General features: G+C 43.8%; 1 protein-coding gene across 4 annotated transcripts; it reads right to left on the reverse strand.

Moving 5' to 3' along the window:
* Nucleotides 1-75: 75 nt before the first annotated feature.
* LOC117348239 (histone-lysine N-methyltransferase SETMAR) lies at nucleotides 76-16,607 on the reverse strand. Of its 4 annotated transcripts, XM_033920096.1 has the most exons (3): nucleotides 9,329-9,713; nucleotides 6,707-6,737; nucleotides 76-1,283 (listed from the first exon to the last, which is right to left on the reverse strand). In XM_033920096.1, exon 3 carries the CDS (start codon nucleotides 1,142-1,144, stop codon nucleotides 194-196), a length of 951 nt encoding a protein of 316 aa, XP_033775987.1. In that variant the 5' UTR covers nucleotides 1,145-1,283; nucleotides 6,707-6,737; nucleotides 9,329-9,713; the 3' UTR covers nucleotides 76-193. The 4 variants fall into 4 exon arrangements, with proteins under 4 accessions (XP_033775987.1, XP_033776004.1, XP_033775995.1 ...); XM_033920113.1 differs by lacking the exons at nucleotides 6,707-6,737; nucleotides 9,329-9,713 and adding an exon at nucleotides 16,586-16,607; XM_033920104.1 differs by lacking the exons at nucleotides 6,707-6,737; nucleotides 9,329-9,713 and adding an exon at nucleotides 16,425-16,579.
* Between the last annotated feature and the right edge of the window lie 5,153 nt (nucleotides 16,608-21,760).

The raw sequence follows: 21,760 nt of genomic DNA on the forward strand, positions 1-21,760 counted from the left end.
CTGCCAGCCAGTGATTATTTGCCCTCTTTTGTACATACTGTCTTTCCTTTTTATATAGTTAAATAAAGAGTATGGATGCTCCCCTCTTTTCATCTGAAACTATTTAGCCTCCTTCCCATGGATCCCAGATTACTATAACCTAGAAAATAAAATTTTGAAGATGAGGATGGTTTTATATTAGTGAATAATGCTGTTACTGGCGTTGTAGGCATAGCCCTGGATCTGTTGTGGGAGAGACAGTCTCTCTTCTCTGCACAGGATAGAGTGATGCATCATATGGCAAGAAGTCTCTACATGAGCTAGCCCCACAATAACATCTCTTCCTTTGTTCATGTCCACCTCCTGCTGTTTCTGAGTCTTTTCCCACTGCAGATGGATTATGAAAGACTCCAGAGTAATCATAACTTAGCTCCTCACCTGCTGCCACATCCTGTGCTGCAAACAGGGCCAGTCTGGGCACCATAGAGTGGATTCGGACAGGCACCATGAAGAGATTAGGCTCACAGGAATGGTTAAGGAACCTGCCAATGTTCCCGACACAGGTAGGGTCCACAAAGGTTTCTAGCAGTTTCCCACCATGAAAATGCTCCCTCAGCGCAATTATGTAATTAGAGTCACAGGGCTTCTGTAACTGTATCCTCCTGCAAGCTTCATGGATACCTAGAATTTCCCCGGCATATTCACACACAAATTGTCCCTTAGGAATACGCTCCAGTGTGCGCAGGCCCCAGCCTTTCTGGCCTGTCTGAAAGACCTGCAGCTGGAGCTGCAGACCCCGCTGCACTATGCGATTGGGACATCTATCTCCACACTTGCACATGATATTGCACTCAAAAATAGGCCTGGCATATCTCACCTCACCTTTCTTATTGATTAGCTGCAACTCGCTGTAGTTAGCACCATACGGCAGACAAGAGCAGCTGTCAGGGAGGCAGACTGTAGCCCAACAGTCACATCCTGGGAAGCTGATCTCTGTAGGGTCCAAATCTGCCCCAACACCAGCCACGTTTTCTGGAGTGTACTGAAAAAATGGTGGCTCTTCACCCAGCACAGAAACAGGGCAAGCTTCTAGCCCTTGGCACAGGTCACTGGCACCCATTACTCCTTTAATCCTATTGTGGTGTTGGTAGTAGGTATGCTCCATCCATAGAGGTTATTGTATATCTCACCAAATTTTACTGTCTCGTGCCAGTATATTTGCACTGCATCCAGCTCATCACCAAAGGTGGATCCTGAGGAAAGTGGTACAGCTTTGGGGCAGAGAACTTCAGTGATTCTACTTCCTGTAAACAAAGAAAAGACCAAACTAGCACACTAAAGACATTAAAATAATGTACAGCACCTTGTGAAATCTTCACACCTTTGTATAATTTTTACATTGTCTGAACAATACAATTCAAAATGCATACAAGTAGGAGTTTGTTTTACTGATCTACACAATGTACACTGCACTTTCAACATGAAAGAATAAACCTAGCAAAAAAAACTACAAAATTCTACACCCTTTCTCACACCATAGGAAATCCAAATTGGTTCCATATTCAACTGCCTTAGCAAGGCCTACAACAAGATAAATAGAACCTATGTGTTCCCTCTAAGCGGGCGGGTGTTGTGAGCAAACTTTTTTCACCGTGAGCCAAAAATATCGGGCGCCAGCAAGTTATGAGCCAACTCGCCCGATTCTCCTCTCGCCGCCCTGCCATCTGCCGTACGCCTCTTCCGATCGTGCGCTGTGACGAGAAACGTGTGCGCTGCGATGTAATATTTTGTGCGCCAGCGCACGCCAGCGCAGCTTAGCGGGAACACTGGTTCAAATGGTTTTATTTATTTCCCCAAATTTATTTTTGTTATACGCATTGAAAATATTTGATATTGCGTTTAAATCAAAATCTCAATAAACTTGAAACGAGTGCCCGTGAGATTGTGGGAGGGTTAAATACTCAAAACTTAGAAGTTTTTGCTACGCCAGCTTTCTGGTATCTTTACATACAGTGGCGTACCTAGCATATGTAACATCCGGGGCCCATCATTTTTTGGCACCCCCCCCCCCCCCATCTGTAAGAAAAACATGATTTTTAGTAACAAACCACACGTCACACATGAGTACCTAGGAAAAGGCAGCATCTTACATATTGCAGTGAGCAGTACATCAATACACCCATTGTAAAACTAAACAAGCCAGACCAGCACAGATCAATCCTACACCGTCAATCCTAACAGAAAACCATGTCTTTCGAACACACAGAACACAGAAAACACCTTCGCCTAGTAAGGAATATGTAATCACAAACTAACCCCTCCCTCTTTTACAAAACTGTAGTGTGGATTTTAGCTACGGAGGTAACAGCTCTGATGCTCATAAAATTCTGAGCATCAGAGCTGCTACCACCAAGGCTGGTGCTAAAAACGCTTCACAGTTTTGTAAAAGGGGGGATAAAATAAAAATACATAGACAAAGGTTAAATTGAACCAGCAAGAAGCTGGACTCTGCATACAATGCTTCACAGAAACAGTGACACATGTCTCCTAAAGCAATAAATAAATAGAAATTTTTTTCTACCTTTGTCTTCTGTGGTTTCTCCTTTCCTCATCTTCTTGTAACTCTCTTCCTTCCATCCACTGTCTGCCGTCTCTCTTCCCCTATATGGCATCTTCTCTCCTTCTATGCCCCTTCCAGAAACTGTATGCCTCCCCCTTCCATCTCTCCTTTCACCCCATTGGTCTGGCATCTCTCTCCTCGCCTTCCCTCTCCCACACCTCTCCTCATAGTCTGGTATCTCCCCTTCCCTGATTCTCTGGCATCTCTCTCCTTTCCTTTTCTTCCATCTTTCGCTCCCCCTCCATGCTCTCACATCTCCCCCTTCCTTTTCCCTTAGACTGGCATACCTTCCTCCTACGCTCCAAGCCCTGGCATCTCCTTTAATTCCCTCCCTCATCTTCCTTCTCCCTCCAGCTGGGTACCGCAACACTCTTCCCTGCAGCTCTGCACTTCCCCACAATTGCCATGCTTCGGTTCCTCTTCTTCCTTCCTTCCTCCCCCCCCCCCCCCCCGCGGGACCCTGCGGCACCATCAACTCTTACTCCCTCTAATGTCGGCCCTGCAGCTCCAGACTTCCTCGCACCTTCTCCCCTCCCCCTTTGGATCGCTATTATTTTAAATGTTATAGCCGCGGAGCTGTATCCATCAGTGGAGATGTCTAACCTCGGCCTGCCCCGGAACTCTTACTGCAGCAGCCGCCCGTCTAGGCAGGAACAGGAAGTCACTGTTGCAGTAAGAGTTCCGGGGCAGGCCGAGGTTAGACATCTCCACTGATGGATACAGCTCCGCGGCTATAACATTTAAAATAATAGCGATCCAAAGGGGGAGGGGAGAAGGTGCGAGGAAGTCTGGAGCTGCAGGGCCGACATTAGAGGGAGTAAGAGTTGATGGTGCCGCAGGGTCCCGCGGGGGGGGGGGGAGGAAGGAAGGAAGAAGAGGAACCGAAGCATGGCAATTGTGGGGAAGTGCAATCCCCCCAATGCGTCCCCTTACCTTACCTCCCCTTACCTTTGCGACGCGTGTGTGCGCTGTGAAGAGAAACTTGTGCGCTGCGATGTAATATTTTGTGCGCGAGCGCAGGCCAGCGCAGCTTAGCGGGAACACTGGCAACCTACCCCCATGTAATCACAGTAATTGAGCTGATTTGAATACGCAAAAGATGAAGAATCAAGTTCTTTCTGTTGCATAAAGGGAATTGGAAGCAAGTGTTTAAACCAGTGTCTCAAAACTTTTTTTAGCTCTGGCACACTAAACGGAGCAAATGTTTTTTGCGGCATACTAAGTAGAGTAAAAAAAATTTTGCAGTACATTATAATTGGAATTATAAAATTACAAAACCAACAAATTAAATTTGAGAGTTATTTAAAGTTCTTCAAGCTATGTATGGGCAATTGTAACAATGGTGAAACTAAAGTAGATTAAACAGAATTGCTAATCAATGTGATGGACGTGCTTGTTTTTGAGTGCAAATTAACTCAAAATGCAGCTCGATAATTGACAAGCAAACACGCATTTCATCATCCACCATATGCAGTCATTCTCTTTTTTTTTTTATTTAATTTTTTATCAGCTGAAAATCCAAGTTCGCAAAGATAAGAAGATCCAAATGGTAATAAAGCCTTGATTTGTTTGTTGCACAAGTTAGGATAACTACTGCATAAAAAATAAAACTAAAATTACTTGCTCTTAGTTTTCAAGGACCAATCAGGTCAAAGAATGGTGCTTGTTTGAATAGTTGTATTCTTACACACACAAACACTTATAACATTGACAGACTTTTGCGTACGTGATGTAGATGTCATCTATTCTAGTGTATGCTTATGAAGGGAATTTTTAAAAATAAAGTAAAATTCTGGAATCTCTCATGGCACATCTGGAATCTCTTCAGAGTACACTATTGTGCAGTGGCACACAATTTGACACACACTGGTTTAAACATTGCAAAAACTCCTGGAAAAAGTTGATTTAAATTTGCAAATAAGGAGAAGACCATAAGAAAATGTCAATATGTTAGAACAGGGGTGCCCAAAACGTCGATCACAAAGGCAATGTGAGTCAATCATGGAGCCCATCCCAGACTCACGTTGCCTTTGCATTCTCCCTGTTCCCTGACGCCACAACAGGCCAGCAGCGACTACAGAAGCACCGGGAATGCCAGACTTCTCCCCTCCCCCCTGACATCAATTCTGACATCTGAGTGGAAGTTCTGGGCCAGAACTTCCTCTCCAACATCAGAATTGACTCTGGGGGGGAAGGGTGCTGGCCTGTTGCGGCGTCGGGAAATAGGGAGAACTCAGCGGCAGCAGTGGCTTGGGGGCCTGTTCCCAAATGTTGGCTGTGGGTTGGGGAGAAAGAAAGGGAGGCAGAAAGAAAGGGGGAGGGGCATGGACACAGAAAGAAAGGGGTGGCATGGAGAAAGAAAGAAAGGGGGTCATGGAGACAGAAAGAAAGGGGGGCAGAAAGACAGAGAAAGAAAGGGGGCAGGGAGACAAAGAAAGACACAGAAAAACAAAGGGGGGCAGGGAGAGAGGAAGAAAAAGTTGGGGGAGGGAATGGGGTGTGTCGGGTGGCAGGGGGCAGCCAGGGAGAGAGGAAGAAAAGGTTGGTCTCATGGAAGGACAGAGATGTTGGTTGGGGAATGGAATGAGGTCTGGAGGAGACGAAGCATGCAGAAGATAGAAAGAAGGGAAAAAATATTGGATGCACAGTCGGAAGAAGAAAGTGCAACCAGAGACTCATGAAATCAACAGACGACAAAGGTAGGAAAAATGATTTTATTTTCATTTTAGTGATCAAAATGTGTCCGTTTTGAGAATTTATATCTGCTGTCTATATTTTGCACTTTGGCTTCCCTTTTACTAAATCACAGAAGCGGATATTAGCGCAGGGAGCCTATGAGTATCAAGAGCAGTGTGGGGCATTCAGCGCAGCTCCCTGCACTAAAAATCATTATTGCGGTTTAGTAAAAATGAAGGGGGTATATTTGTCTATTTTTGTCATTAGAAGAGAAACACTTTTGTTCCAGTACTTTAATCTTGTACTCTAGATACAGTTACTTTATGTTCTCTATTTTTAAATGTGCTTTTATCTAATAATTTCTCCTTTGCTGTACCCTCTATATGCATCCCAGATAATAAGTCAAAATCCTAAGTGTCATTTGATTCAAAATAATTTTTGACCAGTTAGCAAGATTTGTACCCAAATCCTCTTCCTGCAAAAGAGAAGAATTATCTCTAACATTTATGGGGCGAATTGTGTTGTGGGATATCCAAGGAGAGAATGATACATGCATGGTCCAAGATAACTATAGGTTCAATACAAGTCTTAATAATGGATGAGACAAGCAAATTGGATATGAAGAAATAATCCAAATGCAATTAGGCTTGATGAGGTGCAGAAAAAAAGGTGTAATCCAAGTCTGAAGGATGAATCAATCCCCCAAGAGTCAAACAGGTTCCATGATGACAGATCTTAATGTAAAGCTAAATTTGCTTTGAGAGGCCTGATTTTAATAGATTTCCTGTTGAGGAATATATCTGCTGTAGAGACAGGTTCATTTCTCCATTCATGACAACAAATTCAGCTCCAGAGCATCTATGTTAGGCACATACGAGGGAGTACTGAAAAGTTCTCAGTCCAACCAACCAAATTCCTAAATCATGAGTATTATTTTGCCACTGTTGCTGAAAAAAGTGTTATCTTGTTATGTGCCAATCTGCAGAAACAAAATTATCTGTTTTGACATGGTTTCAGACCATTGATTGAACAAATATTCACATCTTTCTCTTCTTGGTTGGGCTGAGGATTTTTCAGCACCCCCTTATATACATTTAACTGCATATATGTGTTGATTAATATTCAGCATTAGTAAAAATCCAACACCATTGGTATCTGTAATATGGTATAAACTGAGTGTTGTAAGGATTTGAATAACAGAATAATACCATTCTTCCTTCCATTAGCTGGTGAAAAGAAACCGTCCTGCACCCAGTCTTCTTTTAGCTTCAAAAGCTGCTAAGTAGGATTATTGAATAACGACAATAGCTGAATTAAACTGTTTAAAATAACAAGCAATTTTTTCCTCATTAAAATGTTAGTCATCTTGAATCTGATAAAGATCAAAAATTCAAGGGCAACACCTGGGCAACATATGAAAATAATAAATACCTGCATTTTTCGTTCTATAAGATGTACCCCTCTGTAGAGGAAAAACCAAGGAAAAAAATTTCTTCATGAGCAGTGCAAAAGATAGCAGATTAAAATGCTCAAAATTGACACTATTCAAACACTAACTTGAAATAAAATAATTCCCCCTACCTTTGTTGTCTCCCTCCCTCTATGCTGTGCCTCCCTCCGGCGGGTCTCTAACCTTCTGGCCGACTCCAATGTGGCTGTTTTATGCGGCCTGCGGTCCGATGCCCCCCGGTGTTAGCTTGTGGCTGACTCCCTCCTTTTCACAGCTGCAGTGTGCACGAAACCACATGCAGCGGCTCCTCATGCGTCCTGCACCTGAACCGGAAGCCTTCTCTCTGACGTTGCAACGTCAGAAGGAATGCCTCTGGATGAGGTGTGGGATGCGCAAGGAGCCGCTGCACCTGGCTCCATGCACACTACAGCTGTGAGAAGGAGGGAGCCAACCACAAGGTAACTCTGGGGGCATCGGACCGTGGGCCGCATAAAACAACCAGGCAGGTCGGATTTGGCCTGCGGGCCTTGAGTTTTACACCTGTGCTCTAGATTAAACCAAAGCGAAACCAGTGGAGAAGACAGAGAGGCTCTATAGGTGTTCACAACAATTGTAGCTACATGGTTTAATGAATGATTACCATAATTATGTGCATTGTTAGCATTTGCATAATCTACTTGATGTGCATCAACATCTAGACTCCTGAAGCAGGCCTGCGAGGTCAAAACACAATTTGTGTCAAGTTGGTTTTATATTATATGCTGGTCAAACTCCCATTTACACTACAATCTTGTGACCATTACCTTAGGTTTAGAAAACTTCTAAAAGCATTTCTGTACCAAGACAGGGAGCCAACCCTGAAGTAACTGAAATGGTAATTGTAAAAGCACATTTCTAAACTGTCTAATGCAACTCCTGGGAACCGACAACTTGTACTTGTAACTATATAGTTGAAACTATGACCTAACTAGTAATAATTATACTGATCTACCTGTATTGAATATCCACATCAGTCTGCCATTGTAACTTCCTGGGTAACTGACCCAACCTCTTGTAAAGTAATCCAACCTTGAACTGAATAGGTAAAGGCGGAATAGAAAACCTGATTAACATAACATTGAGAGTTGGGGTTTTATATCAATAAAGCTACAATAGTTGTGAACACTGTCAGAGCCTTTCCGTCTCTCTGCTGTTTTGCTACAGTTTGGTTTGCGACTGGGTAAAACAAGGATCTCATGGACCTTGTGGATCTGTACCAGATGTCCTTAAAAATCTGCTTACCTATGGGGTGAGCGGGATTCATGAGGTCCACGACAGTTAAAAAGAAAGTGGCTATGGCATGGGGGTCCACAGGACCCCCATGCCATAGCCACTTTCTTTTTAAGACCATGTGCTTTAAGCTCTGGGATCGATGGGAGCCCCAAGTAGAAGGCATTTGGGGCACTGGGGTGCAGAAAAGATGAGTACAACAAAAGGAAGAGTTAGGATGAGACTGCTGGTGCTGAATGCTGCATGAATTTCCTGCAGTCTCAAGCACAAACAGAAAAGAAACCAGCAAGGGTAGAAGTTAAAACATGGACCTCATAGAACTAAAAGCATAGTAACATAATAACATAGTAGATGACGGCAGATAAAGACCCGAATGGTCCATCCAGTCTGCCCAACCTGAAAGCGTATGGCAATAAAAAGAAGGGGGGGGGCATGCATGGGGTCGCCAGGGATCCTCATTTTTTTAACTCCTGTGGACCTCACAGATCCCATTGGAGGGGTTAAGATGAGGATACTTGAGGTCTGTGGGAGTTAAAACAAGGATCCCTGTGGACCCCATGCCATAGCTGTTTTCTTTTTAAGGCCGTGCAGTAGAGGTCCATGGGATCATTGTTTTACCCAGACCCATTTGGTTGCTCTGGGGAGGATTTTGCTCTTTGTTTTCTACAATAGACACCCATCCAAGGTGTCAACGAAGAAAAATAACTTTGACCAAGGTTGCTGTTCTCACCTCTTCGGGGTAGCATGCAGCCCAGGCAAATATTAAATGCCATTTGTAAGATTTTGGAAACCTTCTGAAACTTATCTTTCATATTTAAAATACCATCTCATCAATAGATATTATGATTGTGTTTCTGTTAATTATAAACTAATAATCATTTTTCTTTCCTTCTGACAATGACAAATATCACTATGGTTACTTTGTATGTTATATAGTTTTCAGTTGTATTTTACTTTAATAAAACGTTTGAACTAAAAAAAAAACCCGAACCAAATATTCAATTCCTTTTCTAATGAGTGGCTGCTATCAGGTCAGCAGGAACAAGCAAGCTGGTACCTAAACAGGGAAGCAAAGGGCCTCGCACATGCGCACTAAAGACTTGCAGAATGCTTGCAAACTGACCCCCTAAAAAGTGGCATTACTAGGACTCTCCTTGTCTTGCTGCATCTAGTGGGGTTTACAACGGCCCTGTGAACATCTACGGTAATGCCCGGGCACAAACACCCCCTCTTCACATGGGACCAGGGTGGTCTGGCACCTCTCCCTCTTTTCCCCGTCCTCGGTCCCTCATTCTGAGATTCCCCCGCCCTCCTGGCCCTACCTGCGAACTTACCTTTACGGCCGCCGACAACAGTCTGCCGCAGATACCCGTATGCCTATCCGCCCTGAGCTGTCCTCTCCCGCGTCCCGACCGGACAGAAACAGGAAATGACATCAGGGGGCGTGACGCGGGAGAACGAAAGCTCGGGGCGAATGATGGGCAACCCGTTCTGAAATACTAGTGTCGCTGAATGTCTGCTTCTTTCACTTTGCCTTTCGTTGTTCTTTGGAGACATTAACGTCTCTGCGTAGAGAGTGTTCGGTAACTTCCTGGGAAGGGCGCAGGAGGACCCGTGTTTGGGAAATCCCCCCTAAGGAGCGAGCTCCCGTCCCGTGTTAGCCAGCCAGAGCTCTAACGTGCGTGCTATCACTAGCCTGCAATGCATCTCCTAGACCAGTGATTCCCAACCCTGTCCTGGAGGAACAACACCAGGCCAATCAGGTTTTCAGGCTAGCCCTAATGAATATGCATGAGAGAGATTTGCATATGATGAAAGTGATAGGCATGCAAATTTGCTTCATGCATATTCATTAGGGCTAGCCTGAAAACCTGATTGGCCTGGTGTTCCTCCAGGACAGGGTTGGGAACCACTGTCCTAGACCAGGGGTATTCCAGTCAGGTTTTCAGGATTTCCCCAATGAATATGCATTGAAAGCAGTGCATGCAAATAGATTTCATGCATATTCATTGGGGAAATCCAGAAAACCTGACTGGAATACGGCTCTTAAGGATCGGAGTTCCCTACCCTTGTCCTAGAGCAGGGGTGTCCAATGTCGGTCCTCGAGGGCCGCAGTACAGTCGGATTTTCAGGATTTCCCCAATGAATATACATGAGGTCTATTTGCATGCACTGCTTTCATTGTATGCTAATAGATCTCATGCATATTCATTGGGGAAATCCTGAAAACCCGACTGGATTGCGGCCCTCGAGGACCGACATTGGACACCCCTGTCCTAGACTCTCGTTTAAGCGTGCATGTGCATATGCAAGGACTTTCACGTCCACCGTACATTGCCACTCTTACTGCCTTTGAATTTGTAAATGCAAGACCGTTCTGTGCCTTGTCGCTTTATTTTTCTGTTGTTGTGATTTGGTAAAAAAATAATTTCCCCTTTAACCACTGACTGCGGGGCTTTTGTTGGAGCGATTTTCTTATTGGAAATTGGACTGATGGGGGAATGGGGACCCTGCCATTATAAATTAGGCACGCCTAAGTTGCCTTTTACAGCAGCTCAGAGATTGGATCTTAAAATGTAAATGTAAACGTGATTATTTTTACCCCTGGCACTTGAATTACCTATCAAACAGGAGGAAAAACCCAACAAAATCTGCAGTGAAAAACTGCAGATGGATGTACAAAAATGCTGGCTAAATTTATTAATCAAGAATCATGAATGCGGTTAATGTTACCACCTTGAACCAAACCAAAGGACCCAACACGGTCTGTGTTTCTGTAAAACACGCCTTCATCAGGGGTCTCAGGTGGATAAAGTATGAAATGAAACCGCAAATCAAAATCTTTAGCCTTAGGAAATAACAGCAATGGAATAAAACTCTGAGTACTGCGCCATTTCTGTTGCTGCTATTTCCTAAGGCTAAAGATAGTAGATGACGGCAGATAAAGACCCGAATGGTCCATCCAGTCTGCCCAACCTGATTCAATTTAAATTTTTTTTTTTTCTTCTTAGCTATTTCTGGGCGAGAATCCAAAGCTTTACCCGGTACTGTGCTTGGGTTCCAACTGCCGAAATCTCTGTTAAGACTTACTCCAGCCCATCTACACCCTCCCAGCCATTGAAGCCCTCCCCTGCCCATCCTCCTCCAAACGGCCATACATAGACGCAGACCGTACAAGTCTGCCCAGTAACTGGCCTAGTTCAATCTTTAATATTATTTTCTGATTCTAAATCTTCTGTGTTCATCCCACGCTTCTTTGAACTCAGTCACAGTTTTACTCTCCACCACCTCTCTCGGGAGCGCATTCCAGGCATCCACCACCCTCTCCGTAAAGTAGAATTTCCTAACATTGCCCCTGAATCTACCACCCCTCAACCTCAAATTATGTCCTCTGGTTTTACCATTTTCCTTTCTCTGGAAAAGATTTTGTTCTACGTTAATACCCTTTAAGTATTTGAACGTCTGAATCATATCTCCCCTGTCTCTCCTTTCCTCAGTCTAGGGTATACATATTCAGGGCTTCCAGTCTCTCCTCATACGTCTTCTGGCGCAAGCCTCCTATCATTTTCGTTGCCCCTCTGGACCACCTCAAGTCTTCTTACGTCTTTCGCCAGATACGGTCTCCAAAACTGAACACAATACTCCAAGTGGGGCCTCACCAATGACCTGTACAGGGGCATCAACACCTTCTTCCTTCTACTGACTACGCCTCTCTTTATACAGCCCAGAATCCTTCTGGCAGCAGCCACTGCCTTGTCACACTGTTTTTTCGCCTTTAGATCTTCGGACACTATCACCCCAAGGTCCCTCTCAACATCCGTGCATATCAGCTTCTCTCCTCCCAGCATATACGGTTCCTTCCTATTATTAATCCCCAAATGCATTACTCTGCATTTCTTTGCATTGAATTTTAGTTGCCAGGCATTAGACCATTCCTCTAACTTTTGCAGATCCTTTTTCATATTTTCCACTCCCTCTTCGGTGTCTACTCTGTTACAAATCTTGGTATCATCTGCAAAAAGGCACCTTTTCCTTCTAACCCTTCAGCAATATCACTTACATACATATTGAACAGGATTGGCCCCAGCACTGAACCCTGAGGGACTCCACTAGTCACCTTTCCTTCCTTCGAGCGACTTCCATTAACCACCACCCTCTGGCGACTGTCCGACAGCCAGTTTCTGACCCAGTTCACCACTTTGGGTCCTAACTTCAGCCCTTCAAGTTTGTTCAACAGTCTCCTATGAGGAACTGTATCAAAGGCTTTGCTGAAATCCAAGTAAATTACATCTAGCATATGTCCTCGATCCAGCTCTCTGGTCACCCAATCAAAAAATTCAATCAGGTTCGTTTGGCACGATTTACCTTTTGTAAAGCCATGTTGCCTCGGATCCTGTAACCCATTAGATTCAAGGAAATACACTATCCTTTCTTTCAGCAACACTTCCATTATTTTTCCAACAACTGAAGTGAGGCTCACCGGCCTGTAGTTTCCTGCTTCATCCCTGTGACCACTTTTATGAATAGGGACCACATCCGCTCTCCTCCAATCCCCAGGAATCACTCCCGTCTCCAGAGATTTATTGAACAAGTCTTTAATAGGACTCGCCAGAACCTCTCTGAGCTCCCTTAGTATCCTGGGATGGATCCCGTCTGGTCCCATCGCTTTGTCCACCTTCAGTTTTTCAAGTTGCTCATAAACACCCTCCTCCGTGAACGGCGCAGAATCTACTCCATTTTCTCGTGTAACTTTGCCAGACAATCTCGGTCCTTCTCCAGGATTTTCTTCTGTGAACACAGAACAGAAGTATTTGTTTAGCACATTTGCTTTCTCCTCATCACTCTCCACATATTTGTTCCCAGCATCTTTTAGCCTAGCAATTCCATTTTTTATCTTCCTCCTTTCACTAATATATCTGAAAAAATTTTTATCTCCCTTTTTTACATTTTTAGCCATTTGTTCTTCCGCCTGTGCCTTCGCCAAACGTATCTCTCTCTTGGCTTCTTTCAGTTTCACCTGTAGTCCTTTCTGCTTTCCTCTTCTTGGGTTTTTTTATATTCATGAACGCCAACTCTTTCGCCTTTATTTTCTCAGCCACTAGGTTGGAGAACCATATCGGCTTCCTTTTTCTCTTGTTTTGATTGATTTTCTTCACATAAAGGTCCGTAGCCATTTTTATCGCTCCTTTCAGCTTAGACCACTGTCTTCCACTTCTCTTATGTCCTCCCATCCTAACAGCTCTTTCTTCAGGTACTTTCCCATTGCATTAAAGTCCGTACGTTTGAAATCTAGGACTTTAAGTATCGTGCGGCCGCTCTCCACTTTAGCCGTTATAATCAAACCAAAACCGTTTGATGATCGCTACTACCCAGGTGAGCAACCCACTCGAACATTAGAGATACTCTCTCCATTTTGTGAGGACCAGATCCAATATCGCTTTTTCCCTTGTGGGTTCTGTCACCATTTGTTTGAGCAGAGCCTCTTGAAAGGCATCCAACAATCTTCCCTTCTTCTTTCCGATTCCCGCAGACGGAACATTCCAGTCCGCATCCGGCAGGTTGAAATCTCCCAACAGCAGAACCTCCTCTTTCCTTTCCAAACTTTTGGATATCCACAATCAGATCCTTATCAATTTGCTGCGATTGATCGGAGGTCTGTAGAACTACACCCACGTAGATAGAAGTTCCATCTTCTCTTTTCAGAGCAGTCCATATCGCTTCTTTCCTCTCCCCAGGTCCCTTGCATTTCGGTTCGCTTGGATATTGATCTTTACATAGAGAGCTACTCCTCCACCTTTATGACCATCCTCTGTCCTTCCTAAAAAGATTATATCCCGGTATGTTTGCATCCCATCCATGTGATTCACTGAACCATGTCTCTGTGATAGCAACAATATCTAGATCTGCCTCTAATATCAGGGCTTGCAGATCATGAACTTTGTTGCTTAGACTGCGAGCATTTGTGGTCATCGCTTTCCAGCTATTTTTCAGCAATAATCTCCTTTTTCGTATGGATTTTTTTTTTCGTTGCAATACTAAGAAATGAGTTGCTGATATTGCTTATGTTGCAGCCTTTACTACTATCACATCTTTTCTTTTGCCGGGGGTGGTCTCTATAATTGTCCTTCGTACATACACCACCCCCACCTTCTAGTTTAAATGCCTAGAAAAATATTGTCTAAATTTCTCTGCAAGGTTTCTTTTTCCTGCTGTAATAATATGTAGCCCATCAGTGCAATATAGCTTCTTGTCCTTCCATGTATTTCCCCATCCTCCTATGTACCTGAAGCCTTCTTGATGACACCAGGCTCTGAGCCATCTATTAAAGTCCTCTGTGTTTTTCACTCTTTGCTCTCCTTTTCCATATGCAGGCAGTATTTCAGAAAAAGCTAAAGTCTTTACAAAAGGTTTCACGCCCTCACCAAGCTCCCGAAAAGCTTTCTGTGCTGCAAGTGTGGAGTTGTTGGCCAGGTCATTTGTTCCCAGATGGATAACAACATCAGTGTTAAAATCCTTAGTTTCTTCCTTAATTATAGTCAGTATTTGCCTGGAACTCCTGGTAGCTGAGGATCCTGGAAGACATTTCACTATTTTTGGTCTCCTCGCCCTGTGTTCCAAGGTTAATGCCTCTGATGATGGAATCCCCCAACAGTAATAGTTTTCTGTTTTTGGCTTTTTTATTTGTACTTAGGGGTGCTCTTGTTCTCTTGAGTTTCCTTCATTGGTTCAAGTCCCACCTCCCTTCTGTTTTCCTGAGTATCGCAGTGCACTAGTGGAGCGAAAGAATTCTGTAGAGGTAATATTAGTGAAGGTGGATGTTTCTATGTTATATGTCGCAGTCTTCCTGAGCCTACTGTGACCCATTTATTCCTGGGCTGTTTTATTCATTGAGGTAGAGGTGGTAAGTTGGTATGATTTTGTGGAGTGATGGAAGCTGCTTTAATTGTATTCAATTCCTGTTTAAGTTTGCAGAGCTCCTCCTTAATACTGGCAAGTTGAAGACAGATGGGGCAAGCCTTAAGCCTCCAAATAGTATGTCTTGGAATTAAAGCACCACAGTGATTGCATAGAATAAAGGTCATCTTGATTGGTTGTGAAGTGACTTGATTTGAGTAGTCCTGATTATATGGGTCTCTATATATGAATAGTGGTCCCTGTAAGGCAGAAATATAGGCTCTATACCACCTAAAACACCTAAAACAAGATTTTGATTTGCGGTTTTATTTCGTACCTCATCCACCTGAGACCCCTGATGAAGGCGTGTTTTACAGAAACACAGACCGTGTCGGGTCCTTTGGTTTGGTTTAAGGTGGTAACATTAACCGCATTCATGAGTCTTGAGTAATAAATTTAGCCTGCATTTTTGTACATCCATTTGAATTATCTATTACATGTCCATCGAAATCAAGTACTGGGGTCAGTGCAAAAGAGCCTCTAGTATAGACCTCTATAGCATGTGTGAAAGATTTTATTTCTGGTTTGGCTCCGGGATCCTTTTTAAAACGTATGGTCGCTTGGAGTTGGAAAACCTTAGTAAATAACGTATTGACGCATATGATGAGAGAAGATGATCTATTCTTATTTACATGTGCAGAATTACAACAAAGATGGTTGTTAGGTTATGCTGACCGTTATGCATATTTGCTGTTGTCCCACTATTAGGCTTCTTTACCAAGGCAGAGTTTGTTTTTGCAGTTTGGTAGGCATATAAGAGTTTTTTGAGGGATTCAGGTTTTCATATCGTGAAACTCATGGAAGGTCTTGGTTTCAAAGCAAATTAACTTCATTCTGCACCAGGACCAGCTTGCCACATACACTAACCAAATCAGTTCTGTGCGAAATAAAAATATTGATATATTTTCTTTTTTTTTTTTTTTAATTTCTTTATTGATATTTTGAACTTGACAATGTATACATTGAAAAATCGAAAAAAAAAAAACAAAACCCAACTATATGAAAATACACTATTAACATCAGAAATATTACAATAAAAATTTTAAATCCCTTCTTAACCTATAACAGTAATGATATTATATTATACTCATTAATATATAGAATATTATAGAATACTAGTCATTTAGAGCCCGTTACATTAACGGGTGCTAGAATACATGTCTGTCTGTCTCCCTTCCGCTGACTCTCTTTCTCTCTCCATGGCCCCCTTTTCTCTGTCTGTCTTTCTGTTCCTCTCCCTGCCCCTGTGTCTTTCTTTCTTTCTGTCTCCCTCCCTCCCGCTGTCTGTCTGTCATTTTCCCCCATTTTCCTGTGCAGCAGCATTTCCATCCCACTTACCTATGCAGCAGCAACAGCATTTCCCTCCTATCCCCCCCTTTCTTGTGCAGAAGCAGCAGCGGTATTTCCCTTCCCCTCCAAGTCCCTGTATAGCAGTAGCAGCATTTTCCCCCACCCCCCCTTTCCCTTTCCTCTTACCACGATCTGGCCTGCTCCGTTTGGCCCCTCCCCCTTCTTTTAGTGCCGTTGCTCTGCTCGATCTGGCCTGCTCCTGACCCTCCCACCGCCGACAAACCTCTGGGCGAAGGTGAACGCCAGTCCCAAGTCTGAGCGATCCTCCCAAACTTGACCTCCCTTACCCGGGTTGCGTTAGCCAGTGCTAATGTGTGCAAGCGGCTGTAGCACCGGCTTCTCCACCCGGACCCTGAGCACGCGCCGCGCTACCGCCCCTTAGCTACCCGGAAGTACCCGGGCTTCACTCGCCTGCTCCCAGTGGGCCAAGAGAGAGGGGGGAGTGGCTGCCGTGGTGATCTGGCCGACTCTGGTGACAGGAGCCGCGGCGGGCACCTTTAAAAGTGAAAAAATAACTGTGTCAAGGGAGCCGGCCAACTGGCAGTTCAAGTTGGAGCTTTGGTCATGGCCTGCTCCCTGCCCGCCTTGCCATATTGTATTTTTTTATTTGAAAGACGCGGCGGTGGCTCCTCTCATGATCCCCACCTGCGTCGGAAGTCTGACCCAGGCGGGGATCGTGAGAGGAGCCACCGCCGCTTCTTTCAACTAAAAAATACAATACGGCAGGGAGCAGCCAGACTGAAGCTCCAACTTCAACTGCCAGTTGGCCGGCTCCCTTGCCACAGTTATTTTTTCACTTTAAAGGTGCCGCCGCGGCTCCTGTCACCAGGGAGTCGGCCAGATCACCACGGCAGCCACTCCCCCCTCTCTCTTGGCCCACTGGGAGCAGGCGAGTTCAGGTGAAAGGAAAGAACTACATACCTAGTTTAGCTCGTGGTTTTAAAGTTAGGCGGCCAGGCCAGGTCTTCAAAGCAGCTGCAGCCGCGGGTTTAAAGTTAGGCGGTCAGGTATTCAGAGCGGCAGGGGGAGGCAACCTTTTATTCAATGTCTGCCGGGTAAAGCGCCGTGCCGAGTAGAGGAAGCAAACGCCGTGGCAGGAGAGCAGGGAGTGAGTTTTTCCTATGCGGTTGTTTGGGGGGGGGGGGGGGTTGTGAACAGGAAGTCGAGCAGAGGCGGGAGTGAGCTGTTCAGCTTCCCCTATCTTGGCAAACCGCTCTGGCGAAAATGTAGTGAAGTGCCGCGTGGGGCCGTAGAAAGAGCGGGGCATGCTGCAGTCTTGGCGGCCACGGACATACGGATTACGGAAGCACGCTGATAAGACTGCGCATGCGCCGCTTACGGTTTTATTATATAGATTATGAAATTTATACCTCTAAATAAATAATACACCCCCCACCCCCCTACCCACCTGTTAGATTCCTTATTGATATATTTTCTAATGGTGTTAATTGTTGCAAAATGATACAAAGGTACGAATACATAAAAGAACATAACACTTACATGTAATACATCTAATTAGGTGTGGTAAAATAAAAGCAGAGGAACTGCAACCAAAAGACACTAGAGGTAAAAATAACACACAAGTTCTCCTAGGCTTCCTTGGCTGGCATCATGATTGGAGTAGGGTTCCAGATCTCGCCATGTCTGTGTAGAACCGATGTTTCAGCCATCATGCTATGGCTTTCTTTAGGGCAGGGGTATCAAAGTCCCTCCTCAAGGGCAGCAATCCAGTTGGGTTTTCAGGATTTCCCCAATGAATATGCATGAGTTCTATTTGCTTGCACTGCTTTCATTGTATGCTAATCTCATGCATTTTCATTGGGGGAAATCCTGAAAACCCAACTGGATTGTGGCCCTCGAGGAGGGACTTTGACACCCCTGCTTTAGGGTATGATGACTGAAATATCGGTTCTCTACACCGATGTGGCAAGACCCCGAAACCTGCTAAAATAATAACAAATTCCATCAGAGGGAATTTGTCTAACATTGTGTGTACATATAAGTATGAAACATTTGCCGAATCAGCATTCCTGGGACAAATTTTTGTTACTGAATACAATGCCTATAGTTAAGTTAGCAGTAAACTAGAAGTTTCAGCATAACTAACCATGAGGGCTATTGTTCAAATAGCTAATCTACTGTGTTTCCCCCAAAGTGTCATATTAATTTTGGGTCCAAAATACACACTAGCTTATTGTTGGGGATGTCTTATTTTTTTCATGTACAATAATTTCTCCCTTCCTCTCCTCCACCCCATTTCTTCCTCTTTCCTGTCTTCCCCAGCTCATGCATCTTTCCTTCCCTCTCACCGATCCCCTTGTGCAGCATCTTTCTATCCCTCCCTCCCTCCCATCACCCCATGCAGCAGAACCCTGCCGACTCTCACCTATTCCCTTGCACAGCCTCTTTCCATCCCTCCCTCCCATCCCCTCATGCAGAACCAGTCGACTCTACCACCGCAAGACCAACATACCTCCACTCCAAACAGCAGCAGTGGCAGCACTCTGAACAGACTGCTTTGTGGCCTTCTCCGTACTGTGTCACTGATGATATCATCAGTGATGTGGCGTGGAAGGCTGCATCGGTCCCAGTAGTACTAGCCTTTCTCCAGGAAGGCCTGGAAAAGGGCCTAGCAGTCAGATCTCCGAGAGTTAAGATAAATGGGCTTTCATGCTTTGGTCCTAAGCCCTAGGGGACTTATCTTGTGGCTCATCCAGATGTTAGGTTTCTAAAGAGCGCACTATGGTTACGCTCCATTGTGTTAGCCTTTTCCATCTTGGAATCTTAATCTGGTTCTCCGGGCACTTGCAGGTCCGCACTATGAGCCATCGGACTAAGCTTCTCTGATGGATCTCACTGTCAAGATGATATTTTCAGTGGCCAGAAGAGATTTGTAGAGCAGCCACTTGGTCTTCTTAGCATACCTTCATGAAGTTTTACAGAATAGATATGGTGACCAAAAAAAATTCCACAATTGGCTCTTCAATTCTAGTAGCAGCTTTGAGGGACTGCTCTGTAATGTCCCGAGTGTTCAGGAATAGAGTGGTATTGTACAAGGAGGAAAGATTATGTTCTTTCTTGTAAACCCTCTCTCTATTCCTGAAGCCCACTTTAGGAGTTATTAATTCACCAGTTATCTGCCTCAATAAGTACTGTAAGTTGGACTTTTCTTAACCAACCTTACCATGGTGCAGTGTGCTCTAGGCTAGGGGGTCTCGTGCTAATTTGCCCCCACTTACTGTTAGTGTAGTAGGCTGTTCAATGTTTTCTTGTTTATTCTATTCTGTTTGATTGTTATTGAAATATTTATTGTCATGAACAGATTAGACTTGTTTTTAGGAGAGTTTTCCCATACCCCTCTACTTTCCATGTCCTCTACAAGAATGGCTGGCTGCTTTGTCACACATTGGAAATTGGAGGGCTCTCTAGAGGTACCATATATTCTCGAATATAAGCCGAGACCCCCCCCCCCCATTTTTCCCTCCAAAAAGGAGGAGAAATGGTTGACTTGAATATAAGACAGGGGGCTTAATATTCAAATGCCCTGCCAGGATCTGCACCCAGGACGCCTGCCTCCCTACCTCCCCTGTTAGGCACTGCACCCAGCCCCCATCCCTCCCTGCCAGACTTATGAGAACTCAGGGCAGCCACTCAGCACCGGGAAGCAGCATACAGTTGAACTGACAGAACTCGTGGCAGCGACCAGCTCAGCATCAGGGCAGGAGCACAGAAAGCTCGCTCCTGTTCACTACACCTCTACATCAGCAGGGATTCCAGGTATGTGAGTCATACGGAAGGCATGGTAGCATGCAGGATATCGGTAGGAAGGTGGGACAGGGTGCAGAGCCTGGCGGAGACCTGCAACAAATCTGGGAGGGGAGCAGGTGGGCACTGGCCTGAATATAAGCTGAGAACCCCATTTTTTAGCCCCAAAATCTCAGCTTATATTCAAGTATATACAGTAAGAGAGGAAGAGCAAAACTATACAAATTAAGCTTCCTACAAGATCTCATGAGATGGGATTGACTACGCAGGTGTTCAGGAATAGAGTGAGGGTTTACAACAAGATAATCTTTCTATCTATGTTATTTCATTGTTTTGATTTGTGCTTATTAGATGCTTCATTAGTATTATGTCTCTTTTTTAGTATGTATTATATCTCACTTGAATTTCAGTGCTTAGCTAATAAGTATATTTTTGAAACTGTTTCATAGTAGTCCTATTATTAAGTTTCAATTTACTGATTTTAAACTCTCCCTCATCCATTGTATTTATGTTTATATTTGGTCTTTTTACTACTGTTATGCTGTTAACAAAATTCTAAGCTTTATGTTGAATTATACCTGCTGTACAGCAACTTGGGTGAATCTGTTCATAAAGGCAGATAAGTCTCAATAAATTAATTATGGAGAAAAAATGTATACTTAACTATTGGTTGCAGTCTTTCCCCCCAATAGTATTGGGGAGTATCCTACACAGCCCTGGAATTTCAACAGATGCTTAAGGAAATCAGGCCAAAAATGGCTCCAGGTACCTGTTCATAAAGACAGGTACTTACTGTCAAATTGAGAGCCACTGTTTGAAACAGATACCAAATTGGAAATAGGGCAATACTTGGAAGGAACACAGATTTGAAAAGGCTTTTTTCCAAGAACAGATTAAACAGTAGCCTTTTCCAAGTGTGAGGTACTATCAGTCAGGCTACAGCCTGTAAAATGATTGTGAAGAGAAGTAATTCAAAATGAGGTAATTTATACCACTAAGGGAGGATAGAGTCAAGTTTGCACAAATCACTGGACTCGTCTCTTTAACATAATTTGAGTTCTCTTCCATTGACAATTCTGTACCCCTGAAAGTTCTTTCTCTTCCCATTACCCCCTTACCCCATTGCATGTATTTTGTTGTAAACCCTTATTCTCATTGCATGCATCTTCTTGTAAACTGCCCCGAACTCATGTATCCTGTTGTAAACCGCTCTGTACTTCTGTATCCTGCTGTAATCATTCGTTGCTTGTTGCAAACATCTCGTATTCTCATTGCATGTATCTTGTTGCAAACCGCTCTGAACTTGCGTATCTTGTTGTAAACATATGTTTCTTGTTGTAATCACTGCATACTCTCATTGCGTGAATCTTGTTGTAAACCGCTTTGAACTTATGATATAGCGGTATATAAGAAATAAAATTATAAGTTTATTAGTATATGTTTTATATGATAATGGAATATATGGGAGGAAGGGATGGGAAAGGGGAAGGGATAATAATTTATGAAATATAGCAATGATTGTTTTTAAGTGATGTATTTATTGTTAATATGAATGAATATATTTAACACTTAATGTATTTTTGAAAATGAATAAAGAATTAATAAAAAAAAGAAATAAAATTATTATTATTATTATTATTGTGATATTAATGTGAGATGGTGATTTCAAAAGAGAATCAACAGAAGGAATATTTAAA

The sequence above is a fragment of the Geotrypetes seraphini genome, chromosome 1 (assembly GCF_902459505.1).
Source record: "Geotrypetes seraphini chromosome 1, aGeoSer1.1, whole genome shotgun sequence".
In the NCBI taxonomy this organism is placed as follows: Eukaryota; Metazoa; Chordata; class Amphibia; order Gymnophiona; family Dermophiidae; genus Geotrypetes; species Geotrypetes seraphini.